Genomic DNA, 22,769 nt, shown 5'->3' with positions numbered 1-22,769 from the left:
GGAGTTCGGTTTTCTAAGTCAATTTAACTAAAATAAGCCTAAAAAACTTTGGTCTAGATTTCAGAAGTATTGAGTGCATTCAAGCTCTTACAGCTCTGTAGCATATATAACTAAAAAAGAAATCAGACTTTAAGGTACGTAAAAGAAGGATAAAGGCTAAACTTTGGAAATGTTGGTTTAAAGTCAGATTTCAAACTGATCACAAAAGAAACTAGTGTCAGCTTGTTAAAATATTTTTATGCATTTTTTCCTAGCACATTAATGCCACAACAGTATGCTGTGCACATCATGCACATAGCAATGCCTCATTGGGCACATTCTTCTCTCTCTTTTAAAATAAATTTAAAAACTAACATTAATATTAAATTGCAGTGGAGGATCCATGGCCACAAATGCCCCCTTTTTGAAACATAATCCATAATGGATGTGCTTTTAATAAGTGCCTTAGACATTACGGAAATGTCACCAGAAGTACTAATGGACTATTAAATGTCTACTACAAAATATACTGACTGCTTCCACATCACTGTGCTAATGCTTATTTTTGTACATAATTCCTAATGCTTGCAAGTGTGTGACATACACATTTTGAATATTGTTCTGGTACCCCAGCTGGCTTCCTTTCTTCTATAACTGCTTCTTACAGCACTTGCAGGAGATATGCTCCTTCAGAAAGAAATGAAAATAAATCTATACTTTTCTGTAGCGCACGTGCCAGCAGGCAGAGCTCTTATGCTGGTAATTGCATTATGCTAGTTTCCTCTTCAGTCTTACAGATACCAAGCTACAGACATAACTACTGGGCTTTGGGGGTTTTATTACACCCTTACTGTGGGCAAACCAAGACAGTAAATTCAGTTGCATCAATTAAAACTCAGATGGTACAAACAAGCACTGCAGAAAACACTGACAAACCAGATTCCCATTATTAATCTTTTCATTTTCCGCCTAGTTACAAACTAGAGGACTAAAACACTATGCTTAACCAACACAGGCGAGAAGAAAGCCCCTTCTCTGCCAGTTGTCTGCAAATTGAAAGACAGCAAAGTAAGAGCTTCTCTTCCCTCCTCATCAACATAATTCAGAGCATCTGTAAAGGAAAACTGTAAGCAGAAATAGCAAAACCAGCAAAGGATTCAACATTTAGAAATTTCTTATAAGGCTGATCCTAAACATTTTATAGCTTCTATTACATTAGCACCATGGTCACTTTACAATGATTTCCATCATTTTTATGCATTTCTGTCATTTGTTAATAAAATGCGGGTTTACTCTACTGCAATGCCCAGAGCCGTCCTTCAGCATGGTCACAATGAGTTAGCTAGACTTCACTTCCCTCAAATTAATGAACACAACTGAAAAATACAACATAAAAATCAATGGATGCTCTACCCTATTTTGAGGTTAGAGATCTTACCGACACAACGCTGTGCAAGGACCTCAACCTACTGTCAAAACAAGCTGGTACGCACACACAGCATTGTGCTACACTGAGTTGAGAGACATGTCAGAGAGAACAAAGCTACCCACAAGGCATATGAGCTCTGGCACAAGAGCTTCATCCTTCCAAAGGCAGGTTCATCTCCACCATTTCATGCCAAGCATACGCACAACATAACATGCTGTTCAAACTTACCACATTCAAACTTGCAGGGTAGTTTGTGGAAACATCTGGCAAAAAAGGAGTATGCAATTCAAATTGAGTTTCTTTTCCTTCTGCCAGACAAACGAGCTCTCTTCTGCCTCATCTTGTTTTTCTCCCTGGTCTCAGGTACCCACATACAAGATTTAAATAACTCTGACTATTTTACAGGAAAGTATCAACTAATAATTTATCTTTGCAATTAAATCCACTATAGGCTTGCAAACAGCTTGCATGAGCTGTCAGAATGTTTCTAGATTTGCTTGGAAAGATAAAAAGATTTTATGTTTAACTCAGCTAACAGTTCAGTGGTTGGCAGTAACCATCCAGAGAGTCTTGCAGAGGCCAATAAGCCTGAATTTAATGGAGTGGAAAACAGAAAGTTAGTGAAAGGAGGCAGATCTTGTCGCTGAAAGTATGACAAATGAGGAGGATGAACTTAACAGCAGTTTTACAAGAGACTAAAAGGAGCAATACAAGTGTAAACAAGGAGAGAAAGAAGCACATTACTGTAATAATACTAAAAAGAGAAAGTCTCAGCTCAGGGCTCAGCTATGTGAAGAGGAGGCAGCTTCATGGTTTTTGTAGAACAGGTTTAGAGCAGAATCCCATGGGTTATGCCTCTACATGGATATGCTATTTGGGTTACATTTAGCAATCGGGTCTTGTTGTTTAGCAACACAGATGCAGGACTTGCTGATTCATACAAGCCAACCCAGAACACAAAGTGTTTGGGTTCTCTTTTCCTGTTAAAGTCTTTGTTATTTACTGCCTGCAAGATTGCACTGAAGTTCCAGCCAAAACTCATTTCTGCTGTTTCCAATGTACATTCCAAACACAAAAAACATGGCACCACATCAAATGTTAAAGTAAGATCATTATCATCCAGCTGCCAAACAGTTCCTACAGGTTCAGAGGCAGAAAGTAACAGAAATAATGAATAGTGGTTCACCAGAATGAGCTGACAAATGTTTTCACACTTGTAGTATCACGCTATAGTATCACAGCACAGTGGGAGGCATAGTGGTCTACAGCACAAATAGAGGATTATACCCTGTAGAAAAGGAAGGAAAATGATAGATAAAGCAGTGGTTCATAACCCCACAGCTGCCCAGAGAGGACAGCATGCACAACTGCAGAACAGGCAGAAAGACTCAGCACAGAAAGGGCAGAATAATCTTTTGCCAGCAGAATAATCCAGTAGCCACCAGGAATGTTACTCACAATGTTAATCACGGCAGAGCCTGACGACCAAAGCTGAGGTCCTATTGTGCTATGCAGCATAAAACCACCGACCAGCCCAGGCAAAAAAGTCTGTCATTCATTTAGACAGATAAGGAAAAGGCAACATAAATCTAAGAAGCAGAGAGAACTACACAATGACAGTAGATACTTTAGCTCCAGAATTTGAGAAACAGGTTTAGGTCAGAATGACAGGACACAGTATGAAGAAACTGAGGCAATACTACAAGGATAATTTTAATGAAACACTGTAGTTTAAGAAAACCTGGAAAGTTCTAAGGCAGCTGTAGGCAACAAAGCAGGGAAGGCCTTAGAATACAGATGTAAATGAATCAGTTCAGTAACTTGGCAAATTTAAGGAAGTTCAGACTGAAAAGCTGAAAAGAATTCCACAGTCCAACCACCTTCAGGATTTGTTTGAATTTCTTGGATCTATTTAGCTGTTGCAGCTCTCAACTTTCCTAAACCCAAGGTGACCTTTTTTAAATAATAAAAATAAAAAAAAAAAAAAAAAAAAAACCCACAACAAAAAAAAAAAAAACAAAACCAAAAACCAACCCCAAACTGAAAAATTTGCGAGCACATTCTAAAACATGCTGTCCAGAACAAAGAGTCTTCAGAACAGGGCACCAAATAGTCTCTATAATAAACCACAAGCAATTAGTCTGCTGGGAAACAAATTAGCTCATTTCATTTCAGCAGAGTAAAAGTGGCTGTCATGCTTCAGGGGTGATGTGAACTTTGGGGTCTTTCCTGAGTGACTCTTACTGGAAGCCCACCAGTTTGTACCTGCCAAAGGGAACTGAGAGAGTTTCCAGGACCTGGGAAGCAAAGCTTTGCACTGGTCCCTTACAAATCACGAAAGTACTCCCTTCCTTAATCCTCATGCTCCCTTAAAATGCCCCAGAGAGCCAGAACCCTCTGGTCGATCAGCACATGCTCTCTTAGTCTATCTGCTGCCCCTGAGCCTGACCATCCCATCCTGTTCCTCCTTGCTTCCTAAAACTAGAGAATTTGTAAAGTGAGAATGTGTCAAACCTGATGTAAAGTCAAGTTTTTGGACACAAAGGTAGACATACAGAACGCACACACGAATAAACAAACGTAAAACATAACTCTAATCTAAGCTTCACAACATAATCCTCTCCTGGCTCTTTTTATCATCACTACTCTAAAATGCCTGTACTTGAATGTAAATGTGAAAGCCACATACCCACCATTCGGTTACTTCACCTTGTAATAAATCTAGTCCTGCTATCTTCAACTTCTAGGAGTTCCAAACTGGAAATGACTTTCAACCTTTTTACGCCATCTTACATTGGTTTTGACCTAAGGTTTGAGTAGGCACATGCTATGTAGAACCAGCTGTTTCAAAATGGGACAGCTGGAGATGCAAAACTTCCCCCAAAAAGTTGAGAGACCCATCTCAGGTTCTCATCTCTACCATTACTGTGCTTTGGGAAGTCTATGGACAGCTAAGCTCAGCTAGGAAGCAGTACAACCAGGATGTATGCACACTAAACACGCTTCCTGACACAGGATTTACGAAGTGCTGTAGAAGACCTAAAAATGCTGTGAACACCAAAGGTTACTATTTTATTTATAAAATAAGTAAACAGGGATGTAGCCCAAAAGAGTAAAGAAGGGCCACGTCCTACACAATCTGTGTGCTTCATCCACATGGAAAGGCAGATGGAGCCAAGAGGAGTGCTCTGAGGACAAACAGGGGAGAGAGAGAGGGAGGGAAGCAATTGTCTTGCATGAGAAAGAAACAAGCTCCATGTGGCATGGAGCAAACTCTGGAAGGCGGAGACAGGAAATGAGCATTTTCCTCCTTAGGACTACTGTGAAAAGCAGCATTATGGAGTCAGAGTATTGTAGAGTTGGCACTTGACTTCCACAGTCGAGACAAGCCTCTAAAATCTTCTAGCGGCTGATGAAATGAAGAGATCAATGACACATATATTCAGAAGTTTGCATTTGGTTAATTTCATGCTTTTTGGTTTTGTATCTATTTCCAAGCTACTGGTCAAGAATTTAAACTTGATTTGCTGGAGAAATCATGTCAGGTTTTGGTTGGTTGGTTGGTTGGTTTGGGTTTTTTAATTTTGTTTAGCGATCTGACGAGCAGAAGGTGCATTGTAATCTACCAAAAAAAAAAATCCAAACCAAAACAAAAGTATGTATCAGACAAACCCTCTCAACACCTGCAAAGTTGGATAAGTTCGGAAACTCCTCTCTTGTGTGTCTAACTCTTTAGATGGGCTGACATGCCGGGCCTTAGGTATTAGGAGGAAACTTAGTAGTGGCTGAAATTCAGTGCTATGCTAAAAAAACACTTACAGAAGCGAGAGATTCCCACAACTCTAGAAAAACCTTAAGTGCCCTGGTACTTAACACTGATTTTCCCCTTAATTTTTTTACTCCTGAACAGCTGCAGAGAGCTTACTGTGAACAAGCTGTTGAGGGCTCTTCCCAGGCCAGATGTCTTGGATACTTAGGGGTCCTCTCCTCTACCAAGGCAGAAGGGTTCATCAGTGATGGCTGCTTCACACTCTCCAGGCAACTTGTGCACTTCTAGACAGGCCAGACAACTTTGTTAAATAAATTTAGATCTAGTAATAAATTATTTTGTCTGCAGAAACCTGTTGTTCTTCCATTTGCTGTCATGCTTCTCATCTCTCCTCTGCCTTTTATTGGGGTTCTTGCCTCTTCGGAGAGCACAATTTCTTTAGATTAGCTAAAGACAGGATTATCTCAAAATAAACTGCCCTCCTGGTATCACTTTATTTGAATTACTCGATCTTCTGTTTATCATAAAGCAACATTCAAATATTTTGAGATCTTAACTGAATGAAGACAGTTCTGTCAGTGAAAATATTTACAGTAGCCTCAACTAATTGAGACTGATTTCAGCTTCCTGAATCTCATTATGGTAAGATGGGCCCTGCTGTGAAAGGGAAACAAATAGGAGATGAATGAAAACAAACACACAGAAACACAAACAACTGCTTAGAGTGACACTAATCATTACCAAAAAAAAAAATCTGTCAAAAACATCCCTCTGACTGGTATCTGTCAAAACATCTCAGCAGTTCATCATCTCACAGCCAGTCTTCAGATGGAAACAGAATGTGCAACAGCCAGCACTGCAAATCTCACACAGCTCTGAATTTTTAAGTGAATTATTCTGTATCTTGGAGCACTCCAGACATAGCTTGTTTCACAGGATTTCTCTCCTCTTCCTCCTGATGGCCTGGAACCACCACTGTTCCTCCTCCCGAGTGTGCAATGTCTGACAGCTAATTATACAGAATGAAGTGCTGCTTCCCCTCTGTTTTCTGTCCAACAACCCACAAGAGATGGCAGAACACTGGAAATCAAATCCTATTAATATGAAGAGAAAAAAAAACCCAACCACCCCTAATACTCAAACTATTAGCCTTATTTCCTCTCATTTCCTATCTGGACATGGTTTAGGAGTCCCTCAGGTATAGCAAATCCTAATAACGCAGTACTGAAGAATGAAGAATCTGCTTCTCAGAGAAGAGACAGAGGAGATCAGCACTTCAAACGCACACTCCCATGAGCAGCAGGTGCCAGATCTGGGAGGAATGAAGCAGAACAGTTCCTCCGTTTCTCGTAGAAAATACAACACGACTACTTTCCAGCTAAAATACCTTCCTTACTGAACACAGGTGGAAAATTTTGCTGGCTTAACAGGACAGATCTTCTTCCAGGACACCATGGCAGAGCAAAGCCAACTACATCTTTACAGATGTGTCTACTCAGCCAAGTTTCTTTACCCTTGTCAAATGAGGAAACCCCTATGTGAAATGAGCAGTCACAGAGCAGAAGTAAACAAGCCTAGTGTTTATAAACTGTTCAGTATCCTGTTGTTCCAGAAATAGTTATTATTACTCAGGAGATCTGATCTGTCCAAAGGAGAAGAAATGCCTTGTACATGTGCTGACTAAAATCCCCAACAAGGGAAAAAAACAGAGAAAATTTGTGGGTTTCTTATTTTAGTTTTCTTTCCTTAAACCAGGACCTGTAAGCATACTTTGCCTCCTTCAAGTTCTGGACATCCTTTCTTAACCATTTCAAGAGCAGCAGGAATAAGTCCAGCAATGACAGGCTGCGTGCTAGCCTGTTGAATCAGAGCCTTGAGAGCAGCATCGTGCTCTGCAGATGCCTAAACTCCGCAGACACTGTTTAAGAAACAAATCAAAAGCAAAAAGAGCTGGCCACTGCTGGCTCTAAGGAGTTGCCTGCTTTGCCATAGGTTACATTAAGACTGCCTGGAGCTGTATACCATAGCTCTAAATACCTACCCATCCAGCAGGTTACACATTTACAAACAAATTCTTAAAATATAAACAAAACTTGCAGAACAGATATATGCTGTGCTACTTATCCCTAATTCACTGCCTGGTGAAGCATGTGGTGTGGCTTTGAACATCCCCAAGACTATTCCAAAGTTGGTGTTTTCTCACCAAATTGGAGCCGGAGACTCTCCCACCACAGCAGCTGCTGTCCTATGGACTTGCTCATGCTGCAGGTTTGGGGCCAGCAGTGCCCATCTCAGACCCCAATGATGGCTGCAGGGACAGGAAAAGCCATTGTGTCCCTTACAGCTTTCCCCTACCTGTCATTTCTAGAGACTTAGCACTGTTCCAACCTTTCCTGAATCATTCATGGAAACTGCTTGCATTTGGAACAAGTTCATCCATTGGCCACTCTTTGCTCTCAGCGTAAACTTCTGTAATAAAAAGGAAAAGATCCAAGCCCAGAAATGAACATTTCTGGTAACTAATTCAGCATCACCTTCCATTAGAGACAGCAGAGATTCCGTAACAGAGGCAGACCCAAAACAAAAGCAGATGCTCATACACCTTTTTATTTAGGAGGGCAATAGGTAAACCATTGTGGTTTTGTAGCACTTGCATATTTACATATTCTTCTGGTTTCAGGCTCTCTGGTACACCACAGAAGGTCACAGGTATTTCATTCCTAGACAAATGAATTCATTTCTCAGGAATCTCTTTATCGCACTGACATCACTTTCAGGAGTGCAATTCTACGTCTATTCCTAGGTGTAAACATGAACGTAGGCTGGCACAGCTGATAAACAGGTTAGAAACATCCTAAAATCAGTGTGACACAAATAGCAATTTAGAAAGAGGAAACCGTATAAACCTCAAGTCTTTTTATCCTTTTTTCCAAGAACAGTACAAGAAGTGTTGTTTGAAACATACACAATTTGGAAGTTCACATCAGTTGTTTAAGCTTGTGAGAACAACAAATTAGCATTGCAGATGCAATGATTTTCAGGAAAATCACAATGAAAACTTCCCTTAAGAGAGCTGGCCACAATATTCCTGGTTTGCAAGCTGGACACTGGAGTACGCTACAGCCTTGACTTATACACAGAAAGTTGTGCAAGTAAATCTGTGCAAGTAAATCAATGACTCAAAGTGCTTTAGGAGAGAAAAAGATGTGATCATTCTTAAAGGTACGAGAGATTACACAAAAAATTAAACTATTCTTTTCTGAATGCATAAATCTTCAGAATTTAGCAAAATAGAAGCAGAATTAAAACCCACGGTGAGTAATACTGGTGAAATCTGCCATTCCATTGCAGTCAGTTTCACTGCTGTATGTGGTAACGCTCTTCCCTTGGTTTCCTGCATGACAAGTGATTTGAGTTACGTTGAACCGGTGAGCAAGAGACCTTGGGAAACTACAGGAACCTCACCAAGCTACTCTGATCCCTGACATTATTGCAACAGTTACAGCATTGCTTCTGTAGTATTTAGCAATTTATTTATTTATTTTACTTTGCTACGCAGTTTGCTCAGAATTACAGTAAAAGCTACCAAGAAAAGAATTGCCAAAGGAGCTTATGATGCTCACCCTGCAGCAGAGTCAGAGCTTCTACAGTATTATCAGAACAACATTCTCAAATGACTTTCCACATTGCTACAGAGAGAATCTTTAATCTTTCCAGTTTTTACCTTCATTTGCCTAATGTAGGGTTGGAGGGTTCCCCAGACTGTTTCTAATTTGGCCTAAATAATCTTGCATAAATTACCAGACTTGTCGATATACATTGGCTCAGTGACAGGATTTGCATGCACTAATACTCCTGAAATGTTTCAGTAATAGAACAAAGTGTGACAGTAATAAAGGAGGGAAAGGTAGAAAAAGGAAATAAATTAACTTGAAATCTACCCAAAGATAAGAAATGATGAAAACCGCAACTGAGAGTTCAGAAGGAACAATTATCCACTCTTGAGCACAATTTAGAAAACTCTGAGGGAAGCTGCACACTTTTCTACAAAAAGAGGAAATCACTGGTGACACACAGAGCCTCAAAGGTACCAGGGAACTTCTTGAGGTTCTAGAAGGATGACGGGCTGGACCATTAAAGATGAACCTTCAGAAAGTCCAAGTCAGAGTTTTAGTAAAAAGAGATGTACCCAAAACCAGTTCCTGCAGGGAATGTGACAAAATGAACACAAGGTTAAGACATGCATATCAAAACCACAGTGATACTACATATCCAGCTTAACTTTCATGCTCACTGGTATTTTTTATTCTTTTCATGCTCACTGATATTTCCATTTAGTCAAATGCATTTAGATCCTCAAGCAATCTTTGCTGCAAGATTTTTCCTGAAAATTAAGTAATCTTATTGATAAAACTTTAAGAGCAGATGGGCCACAGCAAAAGAGCCCAAACACGCGCTCACATTAAAATATGCTTATTTGGTGGCATGGATTAATTTTATTGTTTCTACACATGCTCTATACATGCTCTATTATTTCACACATGTTCACACAAATATGGTCATTTATTTGCACGTTCGAAAAGCTGTCCCTTTTTGTTGGTTAAAGTTCACGATTTAGAAATAACTGTAGTATTCTGGAAAACAAACAAAAAAGCAAAACCAACCCCCCTGCCCTGTACTCACTCTGGCATGCAGAGAACTCATACTGAAGTGAGTATACATATGCTTTGCATCTTTTTCGAAGCCAGAAAAGCACACGCTCAGTAAAGTCCATGTGCCCGTAATTCCAGCTTTCATCTAACAGTCTCACTTAGTCCAGAAGTCACGAAGAGGAATCTGAAGACAAAGTTTTCAGCCACAAAGCCTGCACATCACATGGATTCACATACTTTTTCAACTCTTGAGAGACGTTGAGCATGAAAGATTTCAGCTCCAAAAATAGCTCTGATGTAGAATGTCGTGATCAGCACATGGAAATTGCACGTACTACTTTACACATTTTTTTTTCAAAAGTTAAAAGGTCAACATGGGATACGAAGAACAACCTGCATGAACTGAAGGTCAAACCACATCCCTACCTCCTGAGCAACAGCTCCCCATACCTCCGTCCTGGTGCCCAGGCTGATTTACAGAGTTTTTACAGTCCTATCACCTTAGGTCTTCATTTCCAAGCTTCCCAAGCTGCACTCTTGGCAGGGTTTATAATGACTTGGTAATTGCATAAACTGGATCAGCGAGCTGATCTGCATTAAAAATAATCTTGCACAAACTGAGTAGATGGATGGGGGTGGGAGAACTCATGTTTGGATATAAGGATTATTTTACTTACCCAGTTTATTGCACTGTCTGCAAGCAGTTATGCTAGCTCAGGTAATAGAGCAGCACAAGCGGCCACGTGAACTCCTTAAGAAAACAGTGCCATGCAGAAAAGGGGATACAGACATGGAACCTGAGTCTTTTCTAAATCTACTCTTACGCCACATCTACTTCAACCTGACTGCAGCAGCATGCACATCTTCAGAGGCTGCCAGAAGTGAAGAAATTGAAGTTTGTTTTGAAGTACAAGCTCCCGCTGGTTGATCGGTGCTATGGATTTAAGAGCTAGCAGTGAAGTTTTGTGTACGGTTTCATCTGCTCACCTCTTAAATTATATTCCTGGTCATTTCTCTCTACAAAAGAAAAAATGAACAAAGGGAATCTGTTGTGGAGAAATTGGTTATTCAACCACACTTTAAATGGAGCTTTGGTTACCACCACTTTGGTACCAAAGGTTTGCAATACTTGTAACATGAGTTATCAAATATTGCCTCTTAATTCCAGCTTCCTCCTGCAGACAAGGCAGGTGGAAGGGACCGAAGCAGTCCGGGTGTTGTGAAGGGCAATCCAATTGCCCCAGCTAAAAATAGAAACAATAGCTCAGACAACAATCCTAGTCTGAACATTAAAATCAAATGTCTCCTAACAGACTGTGCTGTATGTTCACCCAAGTACAGCCAGCTGTGACAAAATATTTTCCGAGATAACATACTTTTCACCTTTAGGCATATGTGTGAGAGATTTAAGTCTTTCAAAAGAGCATGTGACAATAAAACAAACATAGGAATTATACCTCTTATATACTCCGACCCAATTCTGTCACTCAAATTTTATATTAATATATATATATTTAAAAATCATTCTCTTTGTAAGTGCCTTCAAATTGTATGTAATACCCAGCACAACTGCACAGATGAAAAAGTGAGAAAATCTTCACTCCAGAACCAACATATAAGGGAGAGAAAAGGCACTAGTACTAAAAATCACAAAGAAAGAAGGGCAGAGCAGTGCAAAATGCTCCCTTTGCCAGCAGTGACAGTGGGTCATCAGCTGATTACATGGGAAGATGTATTACTGGAAAAGCCACGGAGCTCTGGGTGGGGAGATGCTGCCCAGACACCAGAAGTGATTTCAGGAGCGTGCATGTTTTGGCTCACATGTTTGTTTAGCCTGGGTTTTACAAAACACAGAGGAAGGAGGTGACAGGACGTAAACGTGAGCAGCGACATGCTGCGATGCCCCTGGCATGAGCCAGGCATTGAACAGCTTGGAGAAATGGGAAACACCGATTGCTTAACTGACCAGGGCACCATAATTCTGCTTTCATCCCTCCTTTCCCTTGCTGTGAGTCCTGACCTCCTTTAGCCAGAGTTAACAAAGAAACTGGGGGAAGCTAGTGGTGTTCAGCACTGACCAGGAGACAATACACCTGCATCAACTTGTCCCTGCAAACTCAAACCTCAGTAATGCAACAACATATTTCTTGAGTCGGCGGTGGGGACAGGCAACATGAGCAAGATACAGGATCTGAGAGGAGTTGTGATAAGGACTTGAAGGCAGTGCTCCAGCACCCCCAAACACCCTTTTGGGTACTGGCATGTACAAAGTTCCTTACAGAGCTGTGATTACAGCAGTTACTGGGGCACCAAACATGACTTTGAGCCCTGAAAAAATCTCTGCCATCATCGTACACTATTCCTGAATGCACAAGCATAGAACAGGAGAGTTAAAGAAGGGACAGGGGTTTGAGTCCTGCCTGTTCATAGAACAAGAGTAATCTCATTTTGAAGGAAAGTCTTTCTCACAGGAGTGTCTGGGACATGGGGACCCTGACTTCAGTGCGCGCCTTGAGAAGTGTCCACTCTTTCATCAGACACAAGCTGCTTGCACAGTTTAAGTTAACAAAATAAGCCACTTCAGTGTACTTCAAACTGAGATATACATTGTACATGTAATTAGAAGACAACATCCACCCTACTATCAGTGATTAATTCAGCATATATATACAATGTTATACATCATAAAAATTAAGAGATAATACCTACTGCACCTGAAGAGACTGCAAAATATGCAGCAGATGAATCAAGCTACAACCAGGGAATAGTTTTGAATTCCCATAGCAATCCCCAGTGGCAAACTAATTATCCAGCCTATTTCTTCAGAGAGCTCTCATGGACCACATGAAGCTGCCATCCTTTGTCTTCCTCTGCTTTCCTTAAATAGTTAATCACAAAGGAAGCAGCTGTCACCTGCGCTGACAGTCTCTAAGCTCATGCCCTGTCATTTCAGTGCAAGCCCATGCTGGGTATGGCAGTGATTCATGAGCACCGAGGCAGCCAAACACAAATAAAGTCAGTTCTAAGCCGAGGGTTAAAAATTCTCTTTTAAAAGTATTTTTTTTCTGAATATCTAAGTAACAAAGTAGGAAAGTGTGGAAAGTAGGAAAGATGTTCTTGTGTGCTTATTATAAGAGGCACAGCTTCCTGGAAGGCATTATGGAAACAAATGGGGAAGTATTTGGGATGAGGGGACCACATTTTCAAATTATCCTGACCCCTACTAATGCCCTTTCTAAAGCTCCAGTTCCACCTGAAGTCCCTATCCCCCATTTGCATGTAAGAATGTGGAGGTTTTTTTCCCTAAAATATAAAAGCTGCATAAACTGTACCTGCAAGACAGCAATGGCAAAGAAATATTTGCCAACCTCAAGTATCAAGGAGACAGGAGTCCACCCGGTACAGCCTAGCGAAAGGCCTTCCGGAGCTGTCCCAGCTATACCCAACTGGCCTGTGGAAGTGCAGAAACGCACAGGAGCCCATGACCTACAATATCAAGGCAGAACTAAACATCAGGGAAAAAAACACAGAAGAATGACTTGAGAGAAAGTCACTGAAATTTCTATGGCTGCCATAAATCTGCGTTGTGCATCGTCTGCTGATATCAAAGCTTAACAAATTCTGAACTTTATTACAAAGAAACAATTCAGCATGAAAATATAAACCCAGAAGAGTTTACAGGAGAGTTGTTTTTCCACAAAGTGGAGAGCAGGCTGCAGTACTGAAAAATCAGAAAAAAGGGAAAAAACAGACTGTGGAAAAAATGCCAATTGCTAATCGATAGAAAGTTTGCACTAGAATAATCAAACAAACCAAACTGATTTTGTTTCTGAACTGACTTAAAGAAGTTTTTGATTCATGTAAGACTATTTCTTAGCACCAATTGACTAGACAGAGATGTCTACAATCATTTCCTTGGTGCTAAAAATAGTCTTATGTATGTGAATCACAAGCATTAAATTCACTATTTTGGTCACACCACCTATAGATCTGTTGCATTTTGAACTTCCCCTTTCCCCCTTATTCTGAAATCCTTTCAGATACTCTTTATCTTTCTTTAATACTTCTTTGCCATGCTCTTTTACCAAACACATATTTCCAAGCTTGCAGGCTGCAGACATTCTCTCCCTATTTACCGCCTCCTCCCTCCAATTTCTGCTATTAGCTGCCAATTTACAAGAGCTTGCGGTTGGAAAACTGTCAGTAGCTGAACTGTCCCGAGCTGGCATGTCAGCCACAAACTGTGGGCAGAGGTCTCCCTTCTCATTTGATAAAGAATAGGGCATAGAAAGAACTGTACACAGGCAGCATCATTTCCACAGAAAGGCCAGACACTCAGGAGACTGCAGTGTTACCACTGCAAACACAAGTTAGTGCCTTCTACAAAAAGGTCAAGGCATTAGCTCCAGACTTATAGGTGACCTCAGACCAACTAAAAATAGTTTAATTCACTGAACATAGTAGTCCAATTCACTGACCTACTGATGCCATTTTACGTTTGTAATTTTCTTTGTATCATTCCAAAACTAGTAACCATACTTCAGGCACTTCGATTCATTATCTACTGCTGGGAGATTTGCAAGAGGCAGAATTGTATTGTCCTGGAAAGTGAAAAATTAGGTAACCCCTTCATTTACAGCGAGCAGCAGATGCAGCCCAGCTAGGCAGCTCCTACACTGAGATGCAGTACTGAGATCACGCACCCATGCCTCTTGGGGGGGAGCCACCGTCATGATTCAGATTACAGCATGCTTTTCTGAAGCTATGCCAGTTTGACTTTCAGGCATAATAATTAAAAAACCTAGAAGCAAACAAAACAAAAACACAGGCATGGGGACAATGGATTAGACCAAATGCCCATTTTGCCCCATACTTGATGTCTGTGTCCATTGGCCAATACTTCAGTAAAAAGCCTAAGAAATGGGGAATACTTAATGCTACACTCTGCCCTCAACATCCATTTAGGTTCCAGCTTCCTGTAACTCCGAGTTTTCCATGTCTGTTTCTAAATATTTACAGTCAATAGAACCTGACTGTAAATCTTTCTCTTTTTTCTTTTTTTCTTTTTTTTATTTTTTAATCTTTTGCCCATTCTGGAACTCATTCTCAGAAAAACTTAACTGGAAGTAGCATGAAATAGCACTTCTCTATTTTAAACCTGGTGCACAATATTTACATTTAGTACTTCCAAATCTTGTACTGAAAGAAGCAACCACTTAAATGTCCTCTCCATGCCATTCACTTCTGCTTGCTCTATCTCAAACTGGAAAGTCCATGTCTACTCAGTCTTTCTGAGCACGGAAATAGCTCCATGCTTTTGTCTAGTCTTTATTACCACTACATATATATAATTCTTCTAGATCTGTTTCAAAATTAGTTGAAGAGAATTAGATGTGTTATTGATGATAAAGGCATGGGAATTTATACAGTGTCATAATATATTCTTGGAGGGTTTTTTTGCATTTATCCCCTAATATAACCATGGTCTTGTAGCCATTACTGGTCAGTAAGTCACAGAACCATCCACAGTAATTCCAAGATCTCTTTCGCAATTTGCAAGGCATAACTAAGTACACCACTAGATATACGCTGTCAAATCAAGCTTCTGAACAAGCACTACCTTACCTCTATGAAAACTGAATTTGGCCTGCTATTTTGCAACTCCATTACTTAGCGCTGTGAGATCCCTTTGACGTTCCTCACAGCCAGCTTTTGGTCTTGCAACCTGGAAAAATGTGTCAGTGCTTTATTATTCATCCTCCATCCCAGACAGTTTATGAGCACTTGGAACAGCAGAGATTCCAGCACACATTCTCTGCGGGACTGCAGGGGTAATGTCCTTGTACTGTCCAGTCTTCTTATTTTTTCCATACGGTTTCCAATCTTTACCTAGTCACTACCTAACCACTACAGGATTAAACCAGTTCAATTTCCCAAAAGTCTATGAAAGAGCAAGTGTTTGGTTGGCTTTTTTGGTTGTTTGGTTTAGGTTTTTTAAAAAGAAATCCAGGCACAGTGTATTAGTTAAATCGCCTTTATCAAATGCTCATGCAGACACTCAAACAACATGAGCAGATTTACAGGGCAGGGCTTCCTGCTGCAGAAGACAACTTGACTCCTCTCTATCATCACCTTTACTCCTGCGAATGGATGTTAATCCTATTTTTTTTTTATAGTTTCTACTGAGGTGCCTAATACAGAAACCAGGCTCGCTACCAGTCTGCAGTTTCCCCAGGCACTCCATGGGCCCCTCTTGAAAAGCCTGACACGTTTACTGCTTTTCATTCTTCCATTCTAAGGCCAATTTAAGCAATGATTATACACAACCGTGTGTAACTCGGCAACTTCACCACTGAGTTCTTCACGAAGTGGGAACTTTTTCCTAGCAATTCATTGTGCCTATTTGCTCCAAAACGTCAACCTTCTGTCAGCTTCCCCCAGCCTGTCCCCTAGAAAGGAAGGCTCCATGTGGGAACTGTTCCGAAATGAACAGCAATGCAAATAACTGCTCTGCTATGGCTTTACCTTCCCTTAGCCCACATGTAATATTATGATCATCTATCAGCCCACTGGGATCTCTGGCAGGCTTTCTGCTTTTGACAGTTAGACAAAAAGCTTTAATTTTTTTCAACGTCATTATAAAGTGGTTCCTCAACATTTTTTTTGGCCTACCTCATTATGGTTTATATTTAACTTGCCAAAGTTAATGCTCTTTCCTATTCTCCTCATTTGGATACAACCCCTGCTTCAGAAAGATGACTTATTTCTAGGAGCATTGTTTACTTTACTGTTTCAGCCAGTCCTTGTTCATTTTTGTGGCTTTCCTTCAATCTCCTATTTCCCCTCCCTTCTTGGACTTTCACCATCAAAACTGGGCATAGTATTCTAGAAGTCTAGGCTTGTGGGGTTTTGGGAGATTGGGGTTTTTAATCTAAAGTCAGTACTCTACACAGAATTTCCCAACTTACGTGCATACATACGAACCTGAAATAGCATTTCAGCTACAATATTTTGTTGAGATTACAAGAAGCTTTCTCTGTGTCTGTTTCCAAGACAGTTTTCTATCGTGAAGATATAATCTGCATTTGTTCCTCCCAGATGTCTTATTTCATATTGGCTGTATTAACATATAATTTGTTGGACTGTGGCCATTTAAATCAGGCAATCCAGATTGTTCTCTATAAGTAATCAGTCCTTTATTTAGTACTCTCCAATAAGTGCATCATCTGCACACTTAACCTAGGATTTTTTCCAGCTAGGATTACTGATGAAGGCATTGCTAGAATGAGAACTGACCAACTGAGGACCTCTTAAAAAAAAGTCCATTTAGTATTTCCATACCAGCAAGTACATTTTGAGATTTCTCAGGGCATTGCTCTTTAATCTGTTTAGCACTTCCTTAGGCTTGGTAAAGTCTGAAGTCACATTTTTACCATTAAAGAAGCACTTACTAACAAGAGTTACATCCTCCGAAAAATATTTATTCTATCTCAACTATTTCCATCATATTTTGCCTATTTACATTTAAAATTGCGCTAAAAAGTCAGGAACCTTTAGAATGGGAAAACATTTATTCATTTTATTCATGCTTGAAAACAGCCAAACCAACTTTATCCAAATAATAAAAAAAACCCAACAAAAACACACATTTTATGGCAAAGACCAAGCCTGAAAAATGTCAGTCACAGAGATGATATTTTCCTAATGATGCGAGCAACTGAAACCAAAAGCTAGAATAAAACAAATGATGCAGCTTAATCCTTAAATCAGCAGGCAAGCTGATTTGGCTTTAAGTGTTCTAAATATATTAAATGATGATACCTGGCTTGGTAATATTAACTTTGCATAATTCATGGAGAATAAGAGACGTTTCAGAAGAGAAAGAATCTTAAGTGTAGCATGGAATTCTTTGCAGAACTACTGGTGTGCTATCCTTACAGCAATCCTAGGCAAAATAGTGAAATGTCTAACACTGAATTAAATTAATAAAGAATTAAAGGACATCCTGGAAAAGACTGTCAACCTTAATAACATTTAGGGTTCATGTTAGAGAAGCAACTGAACATAAATCCCCTTTAGAACTATGAATATTAATTTTTAAACATATGAAAAGGACAACCACTACCTAGTTAGACTACAGCCAAGTTACAACCTTTTTGCATGGTCTTAGTTCAATGAGCTAGCTACTGGGAGATGACCGAACAGTGATCTGTAAGTAGGTACTGAGGAAGAGAATAAATAACACCTCAGATTTCAGCTGGTAAAAAACTCCTTCTTGAAGCCAAAGTCCTAAATATATTTTAAATCAAAGATTAATATTTCTGCAATAATGCATTTATCCATGGGAATAATATAGCACGTTATTACGAGATTCTCCATCAACTGAAATCTTTCAATCAAGCTAACTAGTTTGTGATCCATGATGAATTTACTGGAAGAAAATACCATGTCCTGTGTCATGAAACAGATCAGCATAAGGGACTATTAATGTGTTACGGTTTTTTTCTGGCCTTAATAACTGTATTAAACAGTCTTCCTACTTCAATGTACATAATTTACCTCTACAGAATCAATATGTACCAACAGCTATGCCTTGAAAAGGACAATTAGGATTCAGCTGTATACAGAAAGGAAGGCTTTAGCTTCAGACATCTTATCACAGATTACCTTATATTTGTCTTCTATATTATTTACATCTAGTACGTACACAATCACATTTAAAAGCACTCAGAAAGTTCTTAAAAGAAGAGGATGATAATGTATTACCCTTTGGTTCTAGTTATTTATTTATATTCTAACCAGAGTTTCACAATTCACAGATAATATTGATAATTGTTTGGTTTACAGTGGTGACGGAGCACATGTTCTCAACACTTAGTGTTTTGCTTTTAAGAGCTGCCTGTAATATCTGCTGGTTACAAGGCAATGTCAGGTTTTTATTTTTAAAGTTTGCAGACACCATGCTTGTAAAAAAAAAAAAAAAGACAAACAAACAAACAAACAAACAAACAAACAAACCCCAAAACAAACCCCAAAACCAAAGAAAGAAGATACCACCAGTTTCAGGCTTGGCCTGAAGGCCATGGTAACCCAATCTAACCTCTCTATGTGCAAGTCATGGAAATTCCTTCATCAAAAGTAGTAAAATACGTCTTTTAGAAAAGTACCAGCTGTGTAAAAAGGCCACAACCTCATTTGCCAGAGGTCAATGCACTAGAACAACTTTTGCACACGCATTAGAAGCTTGTACAAAGGTCAAATAATCATTTGGTCAAATTCTCCATTTGATGAACCAAACTGAGATCCTTGAGCTTCAACAGTATAATGTTCTTGCCAATCTATCTTCTGAACTGTTTTCCAGCAATCCTACAAACTCCTTGAAATGCAGAAGCCCCATTGGACATGAAAGTAATAAAAAAACTTAAAGGTAAGTTTTGGTTGATCTCTTATGATTACATTCCTCATTTCTGAGAGCTATCAAACAGTGCTGCAACTAGCTAACAATAACTTCTCAACAAAGTAAGATGCACAACTTGTTAAGAACATGTCTTAGACTTTTTGGAAAACACTACCGCAGTCTCCAGGCACCAGATGGATACATTATACCCTTCTCCCAAATATAAAAAGACCACACTTTACTACTCCAGATAACACAATCCGTCACTTCATGACAAAAGCTTCCCAAGGACTGCATCACCTGGTACCAGCAGTGAGCTTGACCATACATCCATATCATGCACTGACAATACAATTTGTTTTATTATTCAACACACAGAACTCTACTTTGAGCAAGCTCTTAGTCGGACTGACATCAATTAAGCCATTGCCACCGACCAGTCAAAGAGCCCAGATTTTCAACACTGGTCTCCCCTTGAACCAATCAAGTGACAGAGCATTGACTTTTCAAGACAATCGCTGCTGATCACCCACCTTGAAGGATGGGAAGGCATCAGGGGAAGAGAGTTAAAAAACCCAGTAAAGTAATTACTTACTTTGGGAAGATGACAGTCATGAGCGCTGATGCATAACCAGGCTTGCACACTCCCTCGGAGAAATTTGCGTACTTTGATGCCAATTCTGGAGGCCTGTGAAAAAATGAGTAAAGAGTCAGGACTCTCCTGGCTATGAACTGGCTTTTGCAATCATCCAAGTTATTTTTTTCCTTCTAACTTCTACGAAAAACAGCTGTGGAGAATAATAGCAAACACAGACAGGTATTTATTTGTTGCAATATAGCATCACAGGAGAATAACAAACACAGGATAGGGTTAAAGATACCTGAAACACACTCTAAATGAGCGAGATGAGAAAGCATAGAATGGTTTGGGTTGGAAGGGACCTCAAATATCATCTAGTTCCGACCTCCTTGCCATGGGCAGGGATCTAAGATGTAAGCATCTAGAAGTTTTAATTCCAAAGACTTGCACTTGTGTTCTGACTCCAGTCAGGATCTCTTTAGAACTAGGGAGAGGAAGGAAAGGCTTATTGCTCACAAAAAAGGTTTTAATGGTGCTAAAACACATCTTTTTCTGATCTAGTCAAAAGGGACAGCAGGGTGTACAGACCACAGATTGTTGCAGCATTTCAGATATAAAGAAATGTGGGAATTTTTCATCTTTATCAAGTAAACTTAAGTGTTGCTGGATTTTTACTATTTAAGCAACATACAGAAACCACTAATAACAAAATCTTCAAAAACAAGTAGAATGCAACTGGAATTTATCTGCAGCCACCACGTAGTGAGTCATTGCTGGCAAACTTGTATAACTATTTCAACAGCAGGCCTTTCTCAAATGACCTCAGTGGTCACACAAAGTATCTTGTGCCACAAACACAGGCATTTCTCTCTTTTCTGATTTAATGGCGCTTTCGTTATCAAATTAAAATGTCACTCAGATGCCCACGATGGTGTTTCTGCGAAAGAATAGTAGGCTGAAACCCTCATGCATTGGGCTCGCACAGAATGCCAATCAGAGCCGCATACTGATGGTGGAGCTGTCAATTACAAAACCCACAAAGAGTCAGAGCTGCTAAAGCCCGAGGGGCCGAGCTGTTAACATTTCTTGGATGTGATGAAGTTCATGATCCAGAGTGCCAGTGGCAGAACACTTCTTGTAAGCCAACTGTAGCTGCCACCTCAGATCATTCAACATTTGTTCATCTCCCTTCTTCTAGCCACATACTGAGTCAGCAGGCTACAGAGAACTAGAACTGGGCACCTACATTTGAAATCCATCTAGGGACACATTTTATTTGTTCAATTTCTTTGTATTAGACATTACAAGTTGTCATTGCCAGTATGCTTATAACGATTAACTCTATGCAAAACATTAAGACTAAGGCTGGATACAGCCTTGCTGTCCACCATTCTACTATCACATGAAGCTATCCAAGCTATCATCATTTTAAATATATTAATTTGCTTTGTGGGGTTTTTTTTACCAGATTTACACATCTCACAGTTTGCTCTTTCATAAATGAGACTGCAAAGCATCCTGCATGAAGCATCCCATGGAGAACTACACCTTTTTCAAACAAAGCCAGCTTTGTAAAATCACACTGCTGTTTGTAAGTAAACAGCTCTGTAACAAAAAGAAATATACAGAACTGAAACGTATGAATAAGCATCTCATTTGTATTTGATGACAATGTACTTACAGCATACCTGCATATGTTGCTGCTTCTTTGATTATGTTTCTTATTTTCACATGGAAGAAGCAGTCTTCTTGAAGGTACAGTCTGCAAAGGCAGCCTGACAAATTACCAAAGCATGGTGCACAGCACTGCAAGAGTTTACGTTTGATTCTCATTTGTAATCCTGAATGCTGCTTACAACAGAACTATGCACCAAACCAAACAATATTACTTTCTTAGTGCTTCACTAGTAAATAGCTTCATCTTGCTAGCTCCATTACTGTGCCTGGAATCCAAGGCTATGCCGATCACACAGCAAGCTGTTGCAATGAGCCAGACAGGGCTATCGTGACTGTTAGGACACAAAGGGGCAAATCCCCTCTACATCATCCAGGTCCAAGCACATTATTCCAGCTCCTGATTCTCATGCTCCTATAGTTACAGTGAAAGCACCAATTGGGTTGAGGCAGTTAAAGAGCTAGTGGAGACAGCAAAAAGGATATAATTACATTACACTGTGCACCCTCAAATTTTGCTCAGATTTTGTGCAGGAAAACCTCACTAAGACAATAAATTTATCCAGAATAAATTAGGGAAATAATTCATAGTAAGTAACTGTAAACATCTGCAGTTCTTAAACAAGTGCCTGAATGAGGGTGAAGTTAAAAGGAAGTAATTGGCTTATTCCACTAAAAAGAAAATGCACTGTTGCTTTTTCTTCTGACTTTTCTCCTGTGAGACTAGCACACATCCTGAATTCTTAAGATTTTCTGTGCTTCTCTACACTGTTATGTGGACATTAATCTTAAAATTTCACAATTTGGATAAGTTAAAAATCCAGCTGCTTTCAGAGGATTTAGAAAAAGTAACAAGATTTTTCCTTCTCCTTGCATTTGGCAGATGTGTGTCTTCTTCTAATCTCAAATATGAAAACATGACCATGGTTAATTCCTTCATCACATCTTGATCAGGGACAGCATATCACCCTCAAACGACTGGAATCTAAAACCATTTGAAAAAAGAAATTAGTAATACAAACTCAGTGTTTAGACTTTTCTTTTTTAACAAAAAAAAAAAGTCCACAACTAAGCTCATGTAATTGAATATTACAAAATCTACTATAAGAGACAAATTTTGCCACTTTGCCTTCCACATGGAATTTAAATTGTGCATTGTAAAAATTGGAAAACTTCATCTGCTTGAGATAATCTTATTTGGGGGCTGGGATTTGCTTCAAAACTGCAGGCCTGCTCCAAACAAGACACTAATGAAGACACAACCAGAGCAGCCAGAATGTACAGTTGTT

The 22,769-nt window shown here is 39.6% G+C and overlaps 1 protein-coding gene across 9 annotated transcripts in view; it reads right to left on the bottom strand.

Annotated features, from left to right (window-relative positions):
- Positions 1–22,769, bottom strand: part of ST3GAL3 (ST3 beta-galactoside alpha-2,3-sialyltransferase 3) — a 199,563-nt gene that overhangs the window by 100,397 nt on the left and 76,397 nt on the right. For all 9 annotated transcript variants that reach the window (XM_030495513.1, XM_030495509.1, XM_030495512.1 and 6 more), the window contains one exon: positions 19,822–19,914. In XM_030495513.1, the coding sequence (XP_030351373.1) occupies positions 19,822–19,914 (93 nt within the window). The remainder of the gene's footprint in view (positions 1–19,821; positions 19,915–22,769) is intronic.

Source organism: Strigops habroptila, chromosome 8 (genome assembly GCF_004027225.2).
Source record: "Strigops habroptila isolate Jane chromosome 8, bStrHab1.2.pri, whole genome shotgun sequence".
NCBI lineage: Eukaryota > Metazoa > Chordata > Aves > Psittaciformes > Psittacidae > Strigops > Strigops habroptila.
The sequence above is the reverse complement of the archived record's forward strand: the minus strand, read 5'-3'. Positions and strand labels throughout refer to the sequence as shown.